Genomic DNA, 20263 nt, shown 5'->3' on the forward strand with positions numbered 1-20263 from the left:
CTGGCAAAGCGCATAAATTTATAACCACGACCTCCACCAAAAGAAAGAGCAGTGACCCAAGGGGGAAGTTGAAGAAGCACTTTAATGAAGTACAGTCCCAGGCGAATGCATTTCGGCGTGTCAGCCTTCTTCAGCGCCCCTCTCTGTATGATTCTTCTGTTGCGGCGTAGGCAGTCCTGCCTCGATGTTGATAAAGACACCTTGCTCCACCCCTTGTTGTCATTGGGCACTCCTGTGCAATCCCGCATGTAAGGACTGCATGTCCCAGAATGCCGCTGTGTGGTGCATTCAGGACCGGAGATGCCGGGCGGGGTGACACTTGAGGAGTAGGGATCGAGGACAGGCACAGCATCAGAATGGATATGGGAGGTGGGGCAGTCCAACAGTCTGGTGCCTCCTCAGTTCCGCCGCAACTCTGCTGCCAGGATCCATACAGGAATCCATGTCACCCAAATAAGGAGGTATGAATACCTCCTAACCGCCGTCTATATATGCATATTTTTTTTTCTTCCTGTTCTGTGAAAAGCTCCAGGCCCGGCTGATGGTGGGCCTTGCCGTACCTTCTCTACAGCCCTGATTCACAACTCATTAAATCCTTCTGTGCTTCTGAATGAAGCGAGGCGACTCAGCAGGGGAGTCTACACAAGAGATCCTCTGTCCCCGGGTCTGAGAGGGCCGTCTGAGATGTGAGCTTGACAACACTATGATTAATGTGCAGGTTCACCCAACCCTCCCTTAAAAACCGGGACATTTTTTGGTTTTAGAAGAAAGTGTCAGGACGTCGGGACAATCCTTCAAAAACCGGGACTGTCCAGGGAAATCTGGAACGTCTGGTCACCCTAATGTTACTGTAGACTGCTGCCTCTCTACGGCCTCATAAAGTGAGATCAAACTCTGGTGCTGTTTGACCTCATTTGCTGTCAGTTCAGTAGTATCCAAGTGCAGTCGCTTCATCAAGAACTGGACAATACTTGACTTGTGCAGGTGGTTGTCCACTGTCCTCATGACCTCTGCTGGTCTGCGTGGTTCCCAGACTTTGATGCATTTGTGTCATTTCCTCAAAAGCTTTTTTATTGTGAAAAAGCTGCACACCTCAGATTGCCAGTTTTACATTTTGCCCATGTCTTGAAGCTTGTTTGGGTCCCTCCCTTTCACCCAGTGTAGGACAAAGTAGTCACAGCTTTCCCTTCGAGGAGGAGGAGCTGTCCAGGAGGAGAGCTCTGATTGAATGACGAGGGAGCAGCTACTACCGAGGATAGGGCTAACGGGTGGATCCTGAGTGGCAGGGACCATGAGCAGAAGTGCAGGCCCACAGAAGTTGCAAGAGGTTCGAGACAGAAGGCACAGTATCCTCTGGGTACGCGGCTGTGGCAGACTGATATCATTGGCGTCCCCCTGAGCCTGTGTAGATGCCAGTTAGTTCTTCTACTCTGACTCCTCATTCTGTGACTGGTGCTGCAGGCTGATGACACCTTTATTGTTTCCTGCCATTGTTTTGCAGCACCTTCTGTTTTATGGTGCTTGGGGTTCTTGGCTTCCGACTACAGGTTCTGCATTAAATAAGGTGAATTTTGTATATCCGCTTCAGCCAAGTAAGGTTTTGTACATGGCATGTGCCTTGCATAGGGAACAAAATGCAACAAGGGTGGTAAGTGATCAGGGAGACAGAGATAGCTCAGTGAGCTAGTCAGTTAAACACATGACCTTGTGAGTGCTTGGAAATATTGCTTCCACCTACATCCCTGGAACTTTCGTCTTTCTGCGCTTCTTTGCACCTGGCCACTTCTTGTCTTTCCCTACAGTACGCTACTCCACCCTCTCTGACTTCACCAAATCGGGGAGGTGCAGTCACATGGTCTGCTTCTCAGCTGCATAGATGTTTGGACGAGAGTGAGAGGGAACACACTGCCAGGCACACCGGTTCAGGATCCGGCCAGATGCATTGTGGTAAATGCAGTACATGGTAATACTCACTTTAGCTGGAAGTTTTTAGCATTCACCACTGTTGGAGCAGCCATGACTGTGCATCTCTAGACACACGTTTCAGGATGTGTGTCCTTCAGTAGAGAGTAACCCTTTACATTTTGAGTTGCTGGCAATGATGCTCACAGTCTTCTCAGGTTTCTGTACCACTCCCAGAGTGCAGGTGCATCCCAATGATCTCATCAGCCCAAAAAGTCAACAAGGAGACAGTAACAAAAATTGGAGGATGGAGCAGCCTGCATGGCGTACCAGCACACAATTCCCCAGATGCTTGGTGTGGACGAGGCAGATTGTGTAGCTCATTTTGCATGGCTGAGGACATTGTCTGCCACCTCCTTTGTGAAGTTCCTCTTTAGTGTCTGTCCCCCTCTGGCAGTGGTGAAGAAGTCTGGCTGAATGTTTCAACACATTAGGAGGGTGATTACTGCTAGGTGTGGGTGATTAACCACAGATTGGCATGTAAATCACTTCTTAAATGACTGCTTATGTGCTGTGAAGTTTCGGGTGCAGATTTTCCTCTGTGATAATCCGGCACCTACATTCGGAGAAATTAATGCAAATACTCATTGATTTAATTTCCTATCCGCCAGAGTAGATTTACAGGTGCATTTTTCTGTACATGAAAATCAATGCACACATGTCTTTTTGTGAACATAACCATGCATAATTTAGGATGATGCATGATGTCGCGAATTTAGCATGCATTAATATGAAATGTAGAACAAGGGGAGCTTGGCCCTTAGAGGACAAGTGGGGAGGCTGGGCCTAAATATAGTAATCAAACAAGAGTGCCTCTCACTTTTCAATTACAGCCAAAAATCAGGGCAGGTTGAAGACGCTATTTGTCATTTTCAACACGGTATTTTTATTTATACCAGTTACTTTTGTAGTTTGTTGAATATTTGTCGTACACAACATATGATAAGCAGAAAAAGACCTGTACAAAGCATCAATTTTAAACAGAGTTTAAATTATTCATTGTGACAAATTGCCAAAATTACACGTGGACCTAAATGTGGTCTACAGATAGAAACATTAAACATATGTGACAAAGTACATAGTGCAACACATATTTACATCAGTGCAGACGCGTTTCGAATCCAGAGATTAACTGTCAGGATTCTCATCAGGGCATAGTTAATCTATCGCTTTTAGAAAAAACTGATTCCAGCAGGGAAATAAAGTGCAGACTTGCAAGTGGGTCCAAGTGTGGAGCGCCGTCATTAGTTTCAAAGTCGATCAGAACGGCTGCTTGTTGCGGGATGAAGGATCCGCTGCGTGCTCGCAGTCGAGGAGGGGGCAGTGGCGCTTTTGCGCTTGCCACTGTGTAGGTCCACAAGGGGATCCTGTTGTCTGAGGGGACGTCTTGGCGAAGTCGACGTGTTAAGGTTTGGTGGACGGGCTCCAATTCCGCTCGTAGTGATTCTGTTGGCGGCTCACAGCATTCTGTCTGGACGACAAATATTCAACAAACTACAAAAGTAACTGGTATAAATAAAAATACCGTGTTGAAAATGACAAATAGCGTCTTCAACCTGCCCTGATTTTTGGCTGTAATTGAAAAGTGAGAGGCACTCTTGTTTGATTAATATGAAATGTGACATTTCAGCATTATTTTTTTTGCAAGCCCCTAACCTAGAAAATATGTGCCGAGCCGTACTTGATAACTTTCTTCTTCTAATTTGTTTTTTCTTTGTGAATGTGGCGTAGATGCTCTTATTTCACATAGAATGAATCAGGGGGGTGCAGTGGTGATTGATGGGTTTATGGAAGGCTATAGGAGGCTATTTTGCTGAGCATTTTATAGGTGCCTAATGAGGGGGCCGAAATAAGATTGAGTGGCATGGTACAAGACGATAGAGGGTTCGACGTATTAAGCAGCGGTGTTTCCTCTGCTATGGTGGAGGAGCGTTCCCCTCCCTCCCCCGTCAGCAGCCTCAAAAAGGAAAAAAAAAACGATAATTAAATGGGTTTATTATCATTTTATTTTTGATCTCGGAGCCGAGGCTTGGGGCGGAGCCATCACAGGGGGCAGTCTCGGGGAGTGGTTGCCACTGTTATTAGTTCGCATGACAGCGGCCGGCTGTCTCAGGCCGGCCAAACCATCATGTACTCTAAAGCTGTCTCACACCCGAGCTGTGTTGCCTGGTTGGAGACAGCAGGCACACGCTCCCAGTCTCCCTGGGAGCACAAATCGAGTGCGCTCAGGCTAATCCTGATGCTGCCATGACATGAGAGCAGCGTCCGGATTGGCTGCAGAGGACAGGGGAGTCAGGGAGCCTGTGCTGCCTGCAGTGGAGGCTGAAGATCGGAAGAGCGGCTATGCAGCAGGTAACTCATTTTTATTTTTATATTTTTGTCGTCCTCCATTCTCCGTCATCCACTCTGCCCTGCCTCTATACCCTGACACCAGACCACTGGTATTAAGGAAAGCCTTCCTTTTGCCAGTGGATGGGTGAATATTGGTGTAACATCTCGTGGTCTATGCAAGGTAATGGGTCGGGCCTTGGACCTCTACCATAATAGACTGAAAAACTCCTGGAGCACGTTAGCTAAAGATGTAGGCGGAGATTCATCTGAATGTGATGCCCAGGCTGTAAGTAACAAAGTTAAGAACTTTCCATAGCGGTTTCCATAGAATTGAGGAAAAATAAGAAGCAGTGTTTTCCATTCGTCCAGTATCATGTGGACGAGTGAGTGAAGGATCTTGGCAAAGTAAAGTGGGAACTGGGACAGAATCTTGCCGATGTGGACTACATGGTAGTGTTGGCGATGGTGGCTGAGGTAATAAAGATATTAGCACAGATCGTTGAAGCCCATCCTCAGGTTTGATTATAGGGGAGGAAGTGTGAATGGATCAACTACCTTCATTCTTAAAACATAGACATATTAGCCTATCCCTGCTTCCTCCTCCCTCTCACTTTATGGTGCTCGTGGGATTTTATTCCATCCCACACATGGTGGGTCACATCCTAGACTGGGTGGCAACTGCAGAGCTTGGTGTCTGAGTACTGATGGTGGTGGACGTGCCCAAACCTGAACACAGTGTAATTACAGTCACTCCAACACAGCTCATTAAAAGCTCAATAAATACAGTAAAACTCAAGAGAGTACACCAACATGTTCTAACTTTAACTCTTAAACAGTGAAGGCAATAGTGAGCCAAAGAAATGTATTCCATGTTCTATAATCCGTAACTAAGAGAAACCAATTGTTTTTGTGCAGCCTGCAGTCTCTGATTAGAGAATCTAGATGTTAATTATTGTAGGTAATTGGTATAATGAACGTGTTGATGACTTGCAGCACCAATCATTACTGCGCCTTGTTTGACGGAGAACATAGGCATGTGATATTTTAGCCTTTTTAGCTGGAAGAAGAAGCTACTTATTTTACTTCTTCGTTGATAGTCAAAGTTCATAGACCCACTGAAAACTCAGAAAAGAGAAACCAATCAACTTTGAAACAATAATATCCTTGGACTGAGAATAGAGATCACCCCTTGGCCAGTATGACAGTAGTTGAGGTGGAGTCCCTTCCAAATCCACCATCCCAAACCCAAAAGACAATGACAAGGCCTGAAGCAAAGAGAAGATGCCCGATGCAGAAACCACAAAACCGCAACTGCAGAAGGAATATGCCATGGTTTTCATACATCATGTATTATCTAATGTGGAAAACAATGAGAGATGAAGCTAGAACCTCCCAAAGAGGTAGAGAAACGTAACAGACCAGAGAGCAGTTTCACTAGCCAAGAAAACCCCACAGGGAGTTGGAGGAGCTTGAGATAGTCATCTAAAAAACCACACTGACTCCAGTGTGCAAATCAAGCAATTCAGTAATATCAAGTCAGTTCTTTTGACGTGGAGAACAAGGTCCAACCCAACTACAGTAAAGTGGCGGAAACTTCTGTACATCTGGAAAGTGAAATGTAGAAAAATAAGATGACTGGAAAGGAGCGTGGAGCATGGGTGCAGGCCAGGCACTGACAGAGGATTCTTAAGATCTCATAGTTGGCTAGGTGAAAAGTGTTGGGATATGAGCATGGTCTTAAAGGTACAAGCAGCTGTTTCTGACATTACAGGGCGGATCAGAAGTGTCCTGGTGATACGAGAAGCAGGGTCAATATGCTGAAAACAAACATACAGCCGTGTGGCCTCTGGTGTTTTAAAATGAACTAAGGGGGCAGATTCTGGACACCTAACTGAAATACATCTGTAGTATCGGTACATAAACAACACCCTCCAGAGTGCTGACAGTGGAACATTACGTAATGAGAAACAGCTAAGACAGAAGTTTCCTATGAGAAGTCTGCGGAAATCACAGGAGATGTAATAATTGATAGGGCAGCTCTACAGTAAGCCATGAGATAATTCCAAAACAGACGATGTAAATTAGGCAATGTTAGTAAAACATGCTTTTGTGTCCCCGCCGCACCAAGAAACACGCGGGACACCAGCGGGAGCTTCAGCGCCGCTTTATTCCTGCTTCCTTACGCAGCGCGAACTTCTGGGCCGCCCCTTCCATTTCCTGCCATACCTTGTTCTGAGTTACAGACAGGACAGACATGGCGATATGACATCTCCCCCTTTTGTATTTTAAATGTTCTGGGGCTATGATCTTCTTCGTCGTCGTATTGTGCCAGAATATTGCCTAATCCAACAGGGTTGGCATCTACCGTGATTTCTGTCTTCCGTTTGGGGGTTAAAGTATGCCAAGTTGATGGCTGAGCTCACAGCAGTCTTAATTTAATGTTCACACTTCTCTGACCAGTGAAAACTCTGCCCTTGTCGAGTCAGTTCTCGTAGTGGGTAGCTGATGGTTGCATAGTCCTGGATGTATCGGGCACAATAGTTAGCCATGCCCAGGAACGAGCGAACATCGCTGACGTCTTTCGGTTGTGAAGTGTCAGATAATGCTGAAACTTTCTCAGGATCTGGTCTCATGCCCTCCTTCGAGAAGATGAGTCCATAGAACTTGAGTGTTGATTTGTGAAATTCACATGTGTCTTTGTTAAGTGTGAGGTTGGCGTCCAGGAGACCGTGGCACACCCGGTCTAAAGCCTTGTCGTGGTCTTTCCGAGTCTCTCCAAACACCAGAATATCGTCACTATAGTTTAATGCGTTCGGGATGTGTTGAATTACTTGCCGGACTACGTGGCTCGCAGGGGCGTATTGTAAGCAGACCCGATGATGAAGCATGTCACACACATTGTGTGCGAGTGAGGGCAGTTTTTCTAAATAATTTTTATTTTTCACAGCCCTTTGTCTTCGTCTGTATTGAGTTTCTTTCTCCTCACCCCTTCATCTATTTACATTGTTGATTAGGGGGCTCGGGGTGGTGGAGTTCATTTGTTGACCCTCTCCCCTCCTTTGTGATAAATGACCCCTTGTTGAGATTCAGTTTAGAAAAGACAGTCGCTCCATTCAGGCGGGTGATCATGTCGCTGATGTGGGGTCCTGGATGCCGCTCCCTTTCGATGGCTGTGTTTGGGGCTCGCATATCAACACACAAGCGTACTTTGTTGTCCTGTCCTTTCTTGGGCACAACGACTACTGGCGATACCCATGGGGTGGGCCCAGTCGAGAGTTCTATGATGTCTGCCCGTAGTAGGTCTTGAAATTCGTCATCTACCGCTTGCTGTAGGTGGAAAGGCACTCTCCTGTGATGCTGCGCCACTGGTGTCATTTGCTCATTGATGTGCAATTTGACCTTAAAGTGAGCTAGCTTCCCTAGACCACTGATCATCTTTGGGAACTTGCTGACGATATCTGGCATCATCAACTCTGACCAGAACTTCCACCAGCTTCAAGCGTTCTGCAGTTGGTAGGCTGAGAAGGCAATCGTCTGTCTCGGGCCCTTCTATCACGTGGACGTGTGCCTGGATCGTCCTGTCCATGTATGTCAGTGTTGTGGGAAACTATCCTAGACATGGCAGTGGTTCTCTGGACATCCATGTGTATACTCTGACTGCGGCTGGTTCCAGTTTTGGGTTTGGTTTCATATTCTGGTACTCAGTGGTGTAAATGTAGTTAAGTGATGCGCCTGTGTCTAGAACGAATTTGGCAGAGTGTCGTCCCATCTGAATGTCTAACCGTGGATATTTTTTTGTCTGTCTGGATCTGCCACCATTTAAACATATTCGTCACTGTCTTGCGATATCTGAGTAAGTGCTGATGACTCTCTGGACGTCGACCTTTGGGATCGATATGAGCGGTGTGACTGCGTACTGGACCTTGATGAACTCCTAGATCGGTCTCTTCTTCCTTGTACGGCTCTGACATGATGACATGGCCCTGTGCTTTGCTTAATCGGCCCAGATTCCTTGCGACGGGTCTGAGAGGCGGCTTCAAAATGGTTGTCTTTCCCACATCTATGACATTGTTATCCGCTGGCTGGACATGGGCCCGTAGGAGGGTAATTTTGCCCGCTCTGATAACACTGCAATGGTTGTCTTCGAGAGTGACTGCTTTTGTTTCCGCTGCGTGGTGACCTAGCATGAAATGATTTCTTGGATCTTCCAGACTGTTGATGCTCTGTCCGACGCCTCGGGTCAGTGTGAGATTGTATGCGGAGGGCCTGATCTCTTTGTTCTGTCTTTTCCATTTTGCTGGCTTCCATCTTTTTTGCATGCTCCCTGGTTGTTTATTCGGGTGAGTTCCTCTATGTCTTCGAGGGAATAGTGTTTTTTCAGTAGTCGACTGCACAGCGATTCCGACTGACACCCATCAATAATGCGTAGGCGAATTGCGTCTTCTGTGCTGAAATTATCAAATTCGCAATAGCGAGCTAGGCGTTTGAGGCAGGAGATGAAATCGCTCATGTGCTCATCTCGTTCTTGTTACGCAAGATTGAACATGTAACACTCGTAGTCGAGGTTCTGTTTGTGAAGGAACTTTCTGTTAAGGGCCTCTCTCATGTCATTATACAATGCCGTATTAGCTGGGGGCAGTTCTTTGATGATTTGTCCAACATCTTTGCCCACTAGGTTTCGTAATGCGGTAAGTTGCAGATCAGGAACTCCTACTTGTGAGCCCTTTATGAAGTCCTCGAAATCTTCAAGCCCACTATTCCATTTAGGGCCCATACTGTTTCCAGACGTAAGTATCAGGGGTTTGGGAGGACTTAGGAATGATACTCCCATGAACATTGGCCCAGGCGGTGGGGTAATGGGCGCAGAGCCGGTCGCTGCCGGTTGCGATGAGTCAGGTCGTGTAGACATGACAGTGCGTCTGTGTCCTCACTCTGTGCTTCAGAGAACCCCACTGACGTTTAGAGATCTCAGTTTCACTCGGTGGGCTCTGGGGTGCTTTCCTTGGTGGCGCCTGGCTTTGGATGGCTTCACTCGGTGCTCCAATGACCTCCACTGGCATCCAGGGGTCTCAGCCTCACTTTCAGCAGGTTCTGTGTTGCTTTTCTGGGTGTTGCCTGACCTTAAGATGGCCACCGTTCTGGGAGCCGCGCTTGATCAATAGGCGGTGCCTGACTTCAAGATGGCCACCGTAGTAACTAACTGGCTAACTTGCTGCTGTACTTTGTTGTCTGTGAGCCGGTCCCCAAGCTTCCTAAGCTTTGTTTAGGGGGTGCAGGGGGGCGCCGTGTCAGCGCTCCGGCCACCACTCGCGCTCTCACCTTAAATGTGGCAGTAGCACTCCGCTTTCTACTTGCGATATCGTGTTTTTTTCCACACGGGCAAGATGTATGGGGGTGGGGGGTGTCACATCCCACCCTCGTCGCCAGTTGTCAATAAATGTTGTTTGTTTTCAGCAGTAGGTAACTGCAAATTCAAAAGCTCTGCAGCTTTCCTTATTACCAAATAGTAAGGAGCAATCTCCTGAGGTAGTGAAGCCCTTGTTGAAGAGAGTTTCCACTCTGGAGAGGTATCCAAACCACTCGCCTCCTGAATTCCCTCAAATTCATCCAGAAACTCTTCCAACTCGCCTGCTTCTACCTCCTCTCTACAGTACTCGTCTTCTTCTAAAAGCCCGTTGAGCTTCTCTCCGTGACCAAATCCGAAGACAAGGCCGGAGTACTTCTACGCACAGCAGACTTCCCTGGAGTCACATGAGGAGAAGACGAAGGAGATATTAAGTCCTTATGACGACGTCGAGGGGAAGGTGAAGGAGACCTCAAAGCCTTACCCTTCGACAATCGGCGCCGAGAGCCATGTCTTCTTTTTTTCTTATGTTTCCTCGACTTCGATGTATGTGAAGTCGACAACTTCAACTTCGACTTATCTAGTTTTTGCCCTCTTTCTTCTTTCTTCGCCTGAAACAACTTAGCTTCCCGTTCCTTAAGTGCTTTTAGATTAATTTTTCTGCAACAGGAACAATCCTCCACGTCGTGCTCCGAAGATAGGCACCATAAACAATCTTCATGGGGGTCAGTGATGGACATGCTACCCCCAAATTCCCTAAAGGGTTTAAATCCGAACTTCCTCGAGGAAGACATCCCTTCTAGCAACAGTAAAGTAGAAGAAACAACAAAGTAACTCTATAATATGGAGAGTGCTAGAAAACCGTTACGTGTCCACGGCGCGGAAAAAAGGGCACTGACGTCATCACGCCGACAAGGTTCTCTTATGGCTCCTATGACGTCATGCAGAGTCGCGAGCGGAGCGGATGTCCTCCTCGGCGTGGAGACCTAGGAAAAGATTCTGCGGAATGCTGGCGCAGGGGATATTCATAAGGTGAGGAATCCACAGGCAGAGACTGTATCCCCCAGAAAAAGCGTTACCGAAGGTAAGTAACTTGTTCTTTACTAATAAATAAATGAAAGCAGTGAAATTAAGCTTTGAACACGTAGTGAGGGAAAGATGACACCGGCTCAAAAGAGATGCACACCAGAGGGTATGTAGGGGTATAAATAGAAATGGAGGGGTATGGAAGGATGAGAGACCAGTAGAAGAATTAGGGCAAAGTGGGCCTAAAAGCAATGAAACAGTGTGGAAGGGGCGAGAGCAATGAAGGATTTAGAAATGTAAAAGAAAACAAGCATTCTAGGGGCAATGGAGTGGTGGAAGAAAAAAGACGTTCTTGGATTGTAAGCAGTGGAAGGATCCAACCCATCACACCAGAAACACTGTAAAACAGATTTGTTCCAAGGGAGGGCAGGGCAAACACAGGAAGAGGAAGGAAAGTCAATGAATATAAAAAGCAAAACAATGTGATTGATAAGTAAGCCAATCAATGAATGATCCAAAGCCCACTTTAAGTATTGGTATTGTACACAATAGACCTTTCTACAAGAGGCTGAAGCAGTCTGCAGACTCCAAAAAGACAGAAATAAAAGAACACTGCCAGCTTTGCTCTCTCATTTTTAATTTTTTTTGCAGAATGTAAATCACATAAGAATCACAGTTTAACTCTATTTTCTTCATCGTCAGGATGGACTGGTGAAATCCAATATGGAAAAACTGACCTTCTATGCCCTGTCGGCTCCAGAAAAGTTGGACAGGATTGGTGCCTACCTGTCGGAAAGGCTGAGCAGGGACGTTGCCAGACACCGCTATGGGTAAGAGAACATCATCTGAGTTTCTAACACAAAAAAGTAATGATATGTGATAACATGTACTAAGCGTGCACGGCGAGTAGCTGTTCGGGTAGTTGTTGCCTGGTAAGAAGGGTGCTACTTTACTACTTTGTGTTATGAGGCTCCTCAGGCACCAGACGATAATGCTTGAGTACTAATTGATGCAAAGGCCATTTTACCCATGTTGGACAAAAAAAGGTGTGCCGCCTCTGCAGTACATTTTTTTGTAGTTTTATATAGCACCAAGTTGATCCGAAGGTATCAGAGCGCTTTACATGAGCCCCAGTTGCCTTACACAAAGACACATTCATTTTTGCCTAGAATCACAGGATGTTGAGCGTCATTGCCGAGACTCGAACCCGGTTCCCCAGACTTGAAATTGACTGCCCTAACCGTTAGGCTACATCCTCTCCCCAGTGCATATTTGGAAATAGTCTATCTGCTTCTAAAATACTCTGAGTGATTTGTATTTATGTTTGCTACTTCTAAAAATGTGTCTGTCTTCTGTCGAAACCCCCCCCCCCCTCCCCGATTTGTAATTTGTTTTTATCACCCTTCACATAAAAATGCTGGTGAAACAACAGCCGAGTGCCTGCTCTGTCTAGGATGGGCTTTGTAAAGCATTATTCAGCCTGTCAAGGAACCATGGCAACAGAAGCCATCCTCTTTGGAATCTTGACAGACTTGTTGAAGTTATTTTTTCTCTTGCCCTTCTTTGGAACAATGTTGCTTAGTAAGGTACTATCACAGCAGCACTATTAATGTCAGTCTGTTCCATGGCATCATTTCATGAATGTTTGGAGTTTGTCAGCCTCAGCTTCAGACAGATCTGACTCTGATAGTTCAACGTCAGATTCTGTTTATTGTGTTCAGACAGGCGATTCGTGCAGCCCCTCTCCCTCACGATGGAAGGATGCCACGCCATGCCATATCACACACTCATCTGCTGCCAGTGCGGCGGCTCCCTGCTGGGCAGCTGCGACCTCGCATGCGTGAGCACATCAGGCATCAGATCATGGGTGCCCTGGCATGAACTCGCTCAGCCAGCTGCTTGTTCTCACAGCTGGCATGCGTGGCATGCCAACGTGAGATCCTTTTTTATTACTCCGTTTTGTAATGATGAATTCCAATCAGAAACACAGAACAATAAACTGCAGTATTACTATAATTTCATAGGCATGAACAATTATGTGCAAATTCATCAGAACAATCAGAAAGCAAAATTAGAATCTAAAGATATCCCTTTGTGTACGCAGGCTTAAGAATAAACAGTGCCTTGTTCTAAAGGAATAAAGACATGTTGACGTACAGCAGGGCCTGTGTTTTTTGTAAATACGCTCAGTCATGCTACCCACATCAAGGTGATCTCATTTTCTAGATATTTTTTTTGGTCTTGATGCAGCGCTACTCCGGAAATATTTTCTAAAACCAGATCACCTTTTCCTGAAGTATCAAATCATACATTTACTCATCAGTGGGGCCCATAACACTGTGAGTCACTCACAAACACTTCCACCCTACCTCATGGATCAGTGATATTCAAAGGAGAACTGCTGTATCATAGCGGAGTGTCTAAATTGAAACTAAATATTTATACTATTTACACCTGCAGTTTTAAGGAGTTTTACCATGGTTTTTATCAAGACATTTATTTAGACACACCACCATTATGGTCGACGAATCTGCTAGTAAAAAATTAGGCGTAGGAAAATACAAGACCAGCCTAATTTTCAATTTATCTAATTTTTATTAAAAGCAAAGTTTAGCATGCCTATCAGTTTATTCGCTTTATTTATTTCTTTATTCAAAAATAACTTTAAAGAGTAAGAGTTTTATCTCAAACAGTTATATTCATTTTTATTTCAGAGGTTCGGAAATAGACATTATTATTTAGATTTTCAGAATACAAGTATTAGCAAAAGACAGATAGTTCCCAAAATTAAATTTTCTTCTCCTAACTTCCCTAACTAATAACCTCATCTAAAGCTCATTTCTCATTTCTCATTCGAAGAAAATAAAAAATTATTCAAAGTCTTACATCTCAGGAAAATCAGCATACCGACAGCATCTCAGGAGGAAATCGGAAGAGAGATTTTTTTTAAGGAAAATCAGGACTTTTTATACCTTTTTCACTAACTTTATCTATCTATAAAAGTAACTATCAGCGTAAACTCGAATTCTGATTGGACAATTTGGGGGTGAATGAGCATCACCTCATCATTCTAATATCCGGCTTGTACAGCATCAGCAGAAATCAAAGGGTCTTTTGTCTTTATTAGCATCCGGCACAGTAACGTCCTCAAATTGTAATATCAGACATAATTCCCACGTTATACAATAGAGATGTCCACACATGTTGACAGTCATCTGTATTCTCGGGGCATGTTGTCCTTGAACCTCTTTCGCTCAGGCATTGTCAGCTCGCATTCATTCTCGGCTTTAACCGCATGTGCGCATTATCTCTCACTGTCACAGTAAACGAGAGACTCCATGTTTTGGTAGGCCTCACGAGCCAGAATGGGAACTATCATAGAAACAAACACAAATAAATGTTAATTATTGAAATATAACCCTTCTGTTTACCTCCCCCCATACTAAGGTTTCCCTATTAGTTGTTACCTAGCAAAATTAGCAACACATCTCCCTCTCTCCCTCCCTCAGTCCCTTCCTCTCTCCCTCCCTCCTGCTCTTCCTCACTCTCTCCTTCCCTACCTCTCGTTCTCCCTCCATCCCTTCCTCCCTCCCGCTCTCCCACCCTCTCTCCGTCCCTTTCTCTCTCTGTCCCTTTCTCTCTCCATCCCTCCCTCTCTCTCTCTCTCCTTACCTTTCTCTCTCCCTCTCACAGTCCCTTCCTCTCTCCCTCCCTCCTGCTCTTCCTCACTCTCTCCGTCCCTACCTCTTTCTCCCTCCATCCCTTCCTCCCTCTCTTCCTCCCTCTCCGCCCATTCCTCCCTCCCTCCAGCTCTTCTTCCATCTCTCCCTCCCTCTCTCACTTCCTCCTTCCCTTCCTCTCTCCCTCCCTCTCTCTGTCCCTACCTCTCTCCGTCCATTCCTCTCTCTCTCTCCCTCCCTCTCTCCCCCCTTCCCCTCTCCGTCTCTTCCTCACTCCGTCTCTCTCTCTCCCTCCTTCACTTCTCGCTTATAGCCTTCAACTGCCTCGGATCGTGTGTTAAATATTTATAAGGTGAAAGCACACACAAGTTGCAGTAAAGCGTGCCTTCTCCATTGATTGAGATATTATAAGAGTTTTCCCCATGCCCTCTTCTCGTTTGATTAAACTGCAGGTACTGAATGTATCAATGAGGTGTAGGATCCCTTTATGTTAAATTGCATCTCTTACCAAACTTCAAAACACTTCTGGCAAAACACTTATAAGGTCCCAGAGGCGAGACCTATTGGCTATGCTAATGTTTGTTTGTTGTGTTGTGTATTTTTGTATAGCACAGAAGTCGCATTTCAGCTGCTCCAGAGTGCTTGTGGGTCCCAACAGAGTTGGTTATCAACTTGCATGGACTAGCGTTGAGGAGGGTGTTTTTTTGACACTTAAGGGTCTCCACGGGCTACCGGGGGTACTAAGCAGGTGTACCTTCAGAACTCTGAAGAGCCTCAGACAGTTCTTGACAAGCATCGAGGTGATGGGGGATGGCGGACTGGACAGTGGACCCGTTTGTTGTTGAGCTCATCTCTGAACCAGTTGTATCAGGAGAGCTGGGAATCGATGCGTGGGCATGTCCGAAGAAGTAAAATATGAGAGCGAAAAGATGATTTGTGATTAGGATAAAGGTGAGATTTAAAAAAAAAATAAATAAGCAATACTAGATGGGAATGTATAATTCCTTGTCCATCATGCCATTTAACATTTTTGTAATTCACAAACAAAGCAAAACCAATAGGTTTGAGTTATATGTGCTAACACATGCAGCATTACAACATTAAAGTGAGACACACGGGAGGTAGCAAGCAGGATGGATTTAAAGGGCTATCATTGTAATATAGTCCTTCATGCAGTTCAGTGCAGTGGAGGCAGAAGGATAAACAGCCAAGAAAGAGTATTAGCTGGGAGATTAATCTTCCACTATGCTGAGCCAAGGTGTGATTGACAAATCTCAACCAATGACTGATAGAGGCTGGCCAAAGTAACGAGTGGTCGAAACTGGCAGCCCCAGGTCACACTCTGTGTATATTGTTAGCAGAAGGTCTGTTGGACAGCTGTGCAGTGAAACCCCTGACCTAAAAAACAAGCATTTGCAATGCAATAGGTCTCGCATTAGGAAAGTTTGAGCTATTGGTATTGTAAATGACACATTTTTTATTTATGTGCTTGTTTTGAAAATAGCGAAATTAATAGCTTTATCATTTACAATGCCAATAGTTTTATCTTTCGCAAATGTGACACCTATAACATTTGTAACACAATATGTGTTGTAGCACTGAGTGGTATTTGGAGTGTATGTTGCATTGAGCGTAGTGTAATTATGTGGCATGTAATTATGTGGTACTGAGTGGGATTTGAAGTGTATGTTGCATTGAGTGCTGTGTAATTATGTGGCGTGTAATTATGTGGCACTGAGTGGGATTTGGAGTATGTTGCATTGAGTTTAGTGTAATTATGTGGTGTGTAATTATGTGGCACTGAGTGGGATTTGGAGTATGTTGCATTGAGTTTAGTGTAATTATGTGGTGTGTAATTATGTGGCACTGAGTGGCATTTGAAGTGTATGTTGCATTGAGCGCAGTGTAATTATGTGGTGTGTAATTCTATGGCACTGAGTGGTATTTGTAGTGTATGTTGCATTGAGCGTAGTGTAATTATGTGGCGTGTAATTATGTGGCACTGAGTGGTATTTGGAGTGTATGTTGCATTGAGTGCAGTGTAATTATGTGGCGTGTAATTATGTGGCACTGAGTGGTATTTGGAGTGTATGTTGCATTGAGTGCAGTGTAATTATGTGGATTGTAATTATGTGGCACTGAGTGGGATTTGGAGTGTATGCTGCATTGAGTGCTGTGTAATTATGTGGGGTGTAATTATGTGGCACTGAGTGGGATTTGGAGTGTATGTTGCATTGTGCGCAGTGTAATTATGTGGAGTGTAATTATGTGGTCCCCCCAAAACAGTATCCATAGCGATGTAATTCTCTTCCCAATGAATATTGCAGTGAAGTCATAAGCAATACATTCGTTAATTTATACATATATGGGAAACTGTAACTTTAAAAAAGAGAGTGCATATATTTTACGCAATAGATATAAATAAACAACTGGTTTTAACATGACAGTTATCACCTATTCATTTAGAAGGATCAACCTACTGTATGTTTACATAATCAAACTCAATATACAAGGCATATCAAGAAAAAAAAAATTGGGATAAACACAGAGGAGGTGGTAACAGAATGGGTGGTGGAGGGAGAGCCACAGAGAGCTAAAGAAGAGAGCGAGGTATAGAGGAGGGTACAGAGATATAGAAAAGAGCTGAGTGAGGAGGTAAACGAGTGTGGGTGAGGGGGGACCCAAGGATAGACGCAAATAAAGGCAAAAATTGAGGAGGGAATGGTACAAAATGTGGAGGAGTGAGAGGGGAAGGTCCAACGGGAGATGAAGGAAGTGGGGACGGTAAGTGGTCGGGAGGAGTGAGTTAAGAGACAATGGAAACATTATTGAAAGGGGAGGAATGGTAAAAACTGAGGAGAGAAAAAAAGTGAGAGGAGCAAAGAAACAGAGATAACAAAAGACAGGTGCATGTAAAGAAATCAGGAGGGAGCTAAATTGGTTAAGGGGGCAGATGGGAGGAAGAGAAAAGGGGAAGAATGAAAATAAAATGGGAGAGAAAAAATTCGGCTGGATCTACCCCTGAATGCGAGTGTCCAAAAGAGGAGGGAGCCGACGCCTAGACTTGAACCGGTTTCCCAGTTCCAAAGTCGGCAGCTTTTGCCGTTATGCCACATTCTGACTCAAGTAATAGGGCCTGAACACAAACACGAACATTATTGATCAAAATATTCTCTGAAAAGTTGAGTTCTGTTATTTACAGCTCTGCGCTATGTCCGGGTTTAAGAACACGGGAGCTGGAAGACAATTGCCTGTTTCAGACCGACGCCCGTAAGCATCTTCGTTCATGGAGGGGTCGCGAGCTGAGTGGCGGGAGACTAAAGTGCGAGGACGATGACGGCATCTAAAGAGAGGAGGAGCGCCATGTGGGTCGGCGAGGGAGGATGAATGAGCTAAAAATAAAATGCTGTGGGGTTTGAGCGGCACATGACCCGGCCCTGGCATTTCTCCACACACCTGCCCACAGAAGCATTCTGGCCTTTCTAATGTTATTTCTCTGTAATACTGACCAGTTCCTCGCTCGTCAAGTTGCCAGAGCGCAGGGTTCTCAAGCCCTGCCGCCATGTGGCTCTATCCATTTCGGCTCATGAGATGGGGTTGTTAGACCACTCTAACACTATAGTAATTTAAGGCAAACAGACCCTGGAAAATGAAGAATACGAGGCTATTAAAAGAAGCACTGGTAAAGAGAACAGGTCTTGTTTTTATGTGCTAACACATACAGCAGTAGCGCTTTCAAGTGAGGCACACAGCAGGGAGTCCGCAGGAGCGGACAAACGGGGCTGTAGCTGAAGTTTAATTGTAAGGTAGGAGCGGAGGGCTACCACTAAATATCATTAGGCGATAGGCGAGAGATAAATAATGAGGCCGAGCTAAGACGTGATTAACAAAGTCTCAAACTACTGGCGGAAGAAGGCTCGTGGAAGCAATCCGATGGAGGCAAGGGGCAAAAGTAAATAAAAATAAAAAATAGGAAAAGTTGAGTCAGTGCCCTGGCACAGCTCTGCGTCTCCGAGTGTTCATGTGTTTTTGCAGTTTTATATAGCATGAACTCGACGCGATGGTATAGGAGCGCTTTTTACACGAGCACAAGTTGCATTACACAAGAACACATTTTTGTTAGCAACGGAGATTAAGTGATTTGCCCAGAATCACAACAGGATGTTGAGCCGACGCCTAGACTCGAACCCTGTTTCCCAGTTCCAAAGTCGGCAGCTTTTGCCGTTATGCCACATTCTGACTCAAGTAATAGGGCCTGAAGACAAACACGAACATTATTGATCAAAATATTCTCTGAAAAGTTGAGTTCTGTTATTTACAGCTCTGCGCTATGTCCGGGTTTAAGAACACGGGAGCTGGAAGACAATTGCCTGTTTCAGACCGACGCCCGTAAACATCTTCGTTCATAGAGGGGGCGCGAGCTGAGTGGCGGGAGACTGAAGTGCGAGGAGGATGACGGCATCTAAAGAGAGGAGGAGCGCCATGCATGTGGGTCAGCCAGGGAGGATGAATGAGATAACAAGAATGTGGCGTAATGCCCAGAGCTGCAAGCGAAAAGCTAGAAAGCCAGGTACAAGTTAGAATGTCAGCTCACTATACTGTGACTGTGGGAGAATTAGTTAATGTTCCTGCGGCTTTAAGAAGGCAATGTGTTCTTGTACTATGCAACTAGCTCTCATGTAAAAGTGGTGCCGAAGGGTGTGAAGGATGGGGGTGGGCGGGGAGCGTAGGGGTGGCTCGGGGCCGAAGTAATGACAAAGGGTGTGAAGGATGGGGGTGGGCGGGGAGCGTAGGGACGGCTCAGAGGCCTGAGGCAGAGCGCACCATATGGAGAGGGAGGGGGGTGGCAGTGGGAGGGTGATTGATGGGCGGGGCAGTGCTGGGGAAGCCTTTGATGTGGCCTGGCGGCCGTGGAAGCCGGGCCTTTGAAGTGAAGCTAGGCTTCACTTCAAAGGTGTCGGAGGAATGCGGGAGGCTGTGCACGCGCTTTTAAGCTCAATGCGCATGCGCATTGAGCTTAAAAGTCACGGGCACTGCAAGGAATCGCCACGATTCCTTGCAAGTTAGATAAAGAGTCGATGAGCCCCTATAGTCTCGCTTGCTCGATGCGCATCGACAGGCGAGACCTAAACACGAAGACAGGCGCCTCAGGTCAACGAATGTAATACCGCAGAGGGGAACTAAAGAGAACCTAAGGACTGCCCTGAACCATGCAGTGATGGATTAACTGGAGTGGATTACATTCCCATGGGTAAAAGGCAAGATATTATGTCCGCATTATTCTCCGTATTGCTGCATGGAATGGAATGATGCAGTTTACTTCGCCAAGTATTGACTCGAAGCCTGCATTGTACCTACTTACATTCCTTCTACAAAGGTGTTTGCATTTGGCAAAGGGCAGGACGTAAATATATGGATGCAGTGACAAACAGTGGATTCAGCTTTAACATTGTGATTTGGTGATTTAAGTGCTGGCTACTCATGTAGTGTGAACTGATGGCCTGAGTTTGGATCCCAGCAGAACCAAATCACACTCTAATACTCTGGGAACAATAGTGCACTATTACGGCGTGCAGTAGTAACACTTGTTACTTATAGTGCTTTGAAATGGCACAACTGCAGTACTGAATACAAGGTATTGTTCATATTATGCCCGTATTTATGTTGTATTTGTACAGTGCAAACTTAGGCGGAATGTAGAGTCAAGGATAGAGAAACAAGCAACGAGTAGCTGGAGCAGTCACGGCTGCTCTTGCTAATCAGTAGTGGGGAGGAGAGGTGGGAAAGTGGGGACGGGGTGGAAGCAGAGGAAAAAACAAGCATTTACAATGCAATGGTCTCGGCATTGTTAAAGTTAGAGCTATTGGCATTGCTCATGACATTTTTTATTTATGTTTTTGTTTTTAAAATATATAAATAA

The 20263-nt window shown here is 45.5% G+C and overlaps 1 protein-coding gene across 2 annotated transcripts in view; it reads left to right on the plus strand.

Moving 5' to 3' along the window:
- EFR3B (EFR3 homolog B) overlaps positions 1-20263 on the plus strand; it is a 614353-nt gene that overhangs the window by 66515 nt on the left and 527575 nt on the right. For both annotated transcript variants that reach the window (XM_078649934.1, XM_078649935.1), the window contains exon 3: positions 11366-11493. In XM_078649934.1, the coding sequence (XP_078506060.1) occupies positions 11366-11493 (128 nt within the window). The remainder of the gene's footprint in view (positions 1-11365; positions 11494-20263) is intronic.

Source organism: Lissotriton helveticus, chromosome 6, assembly GCF_964261635.1.
Source record: "Lissotriton helveticus chromosome 6, aLisHel1.1, whole genome shotgun sequence".
In the NCBI taxonomy this organism is placed as follows: Eukaryota; Metazoa; Chordata; class Amphibia; order Caudata; family Salamandridae; genus Lissotriton; species Lissotriton helveticus.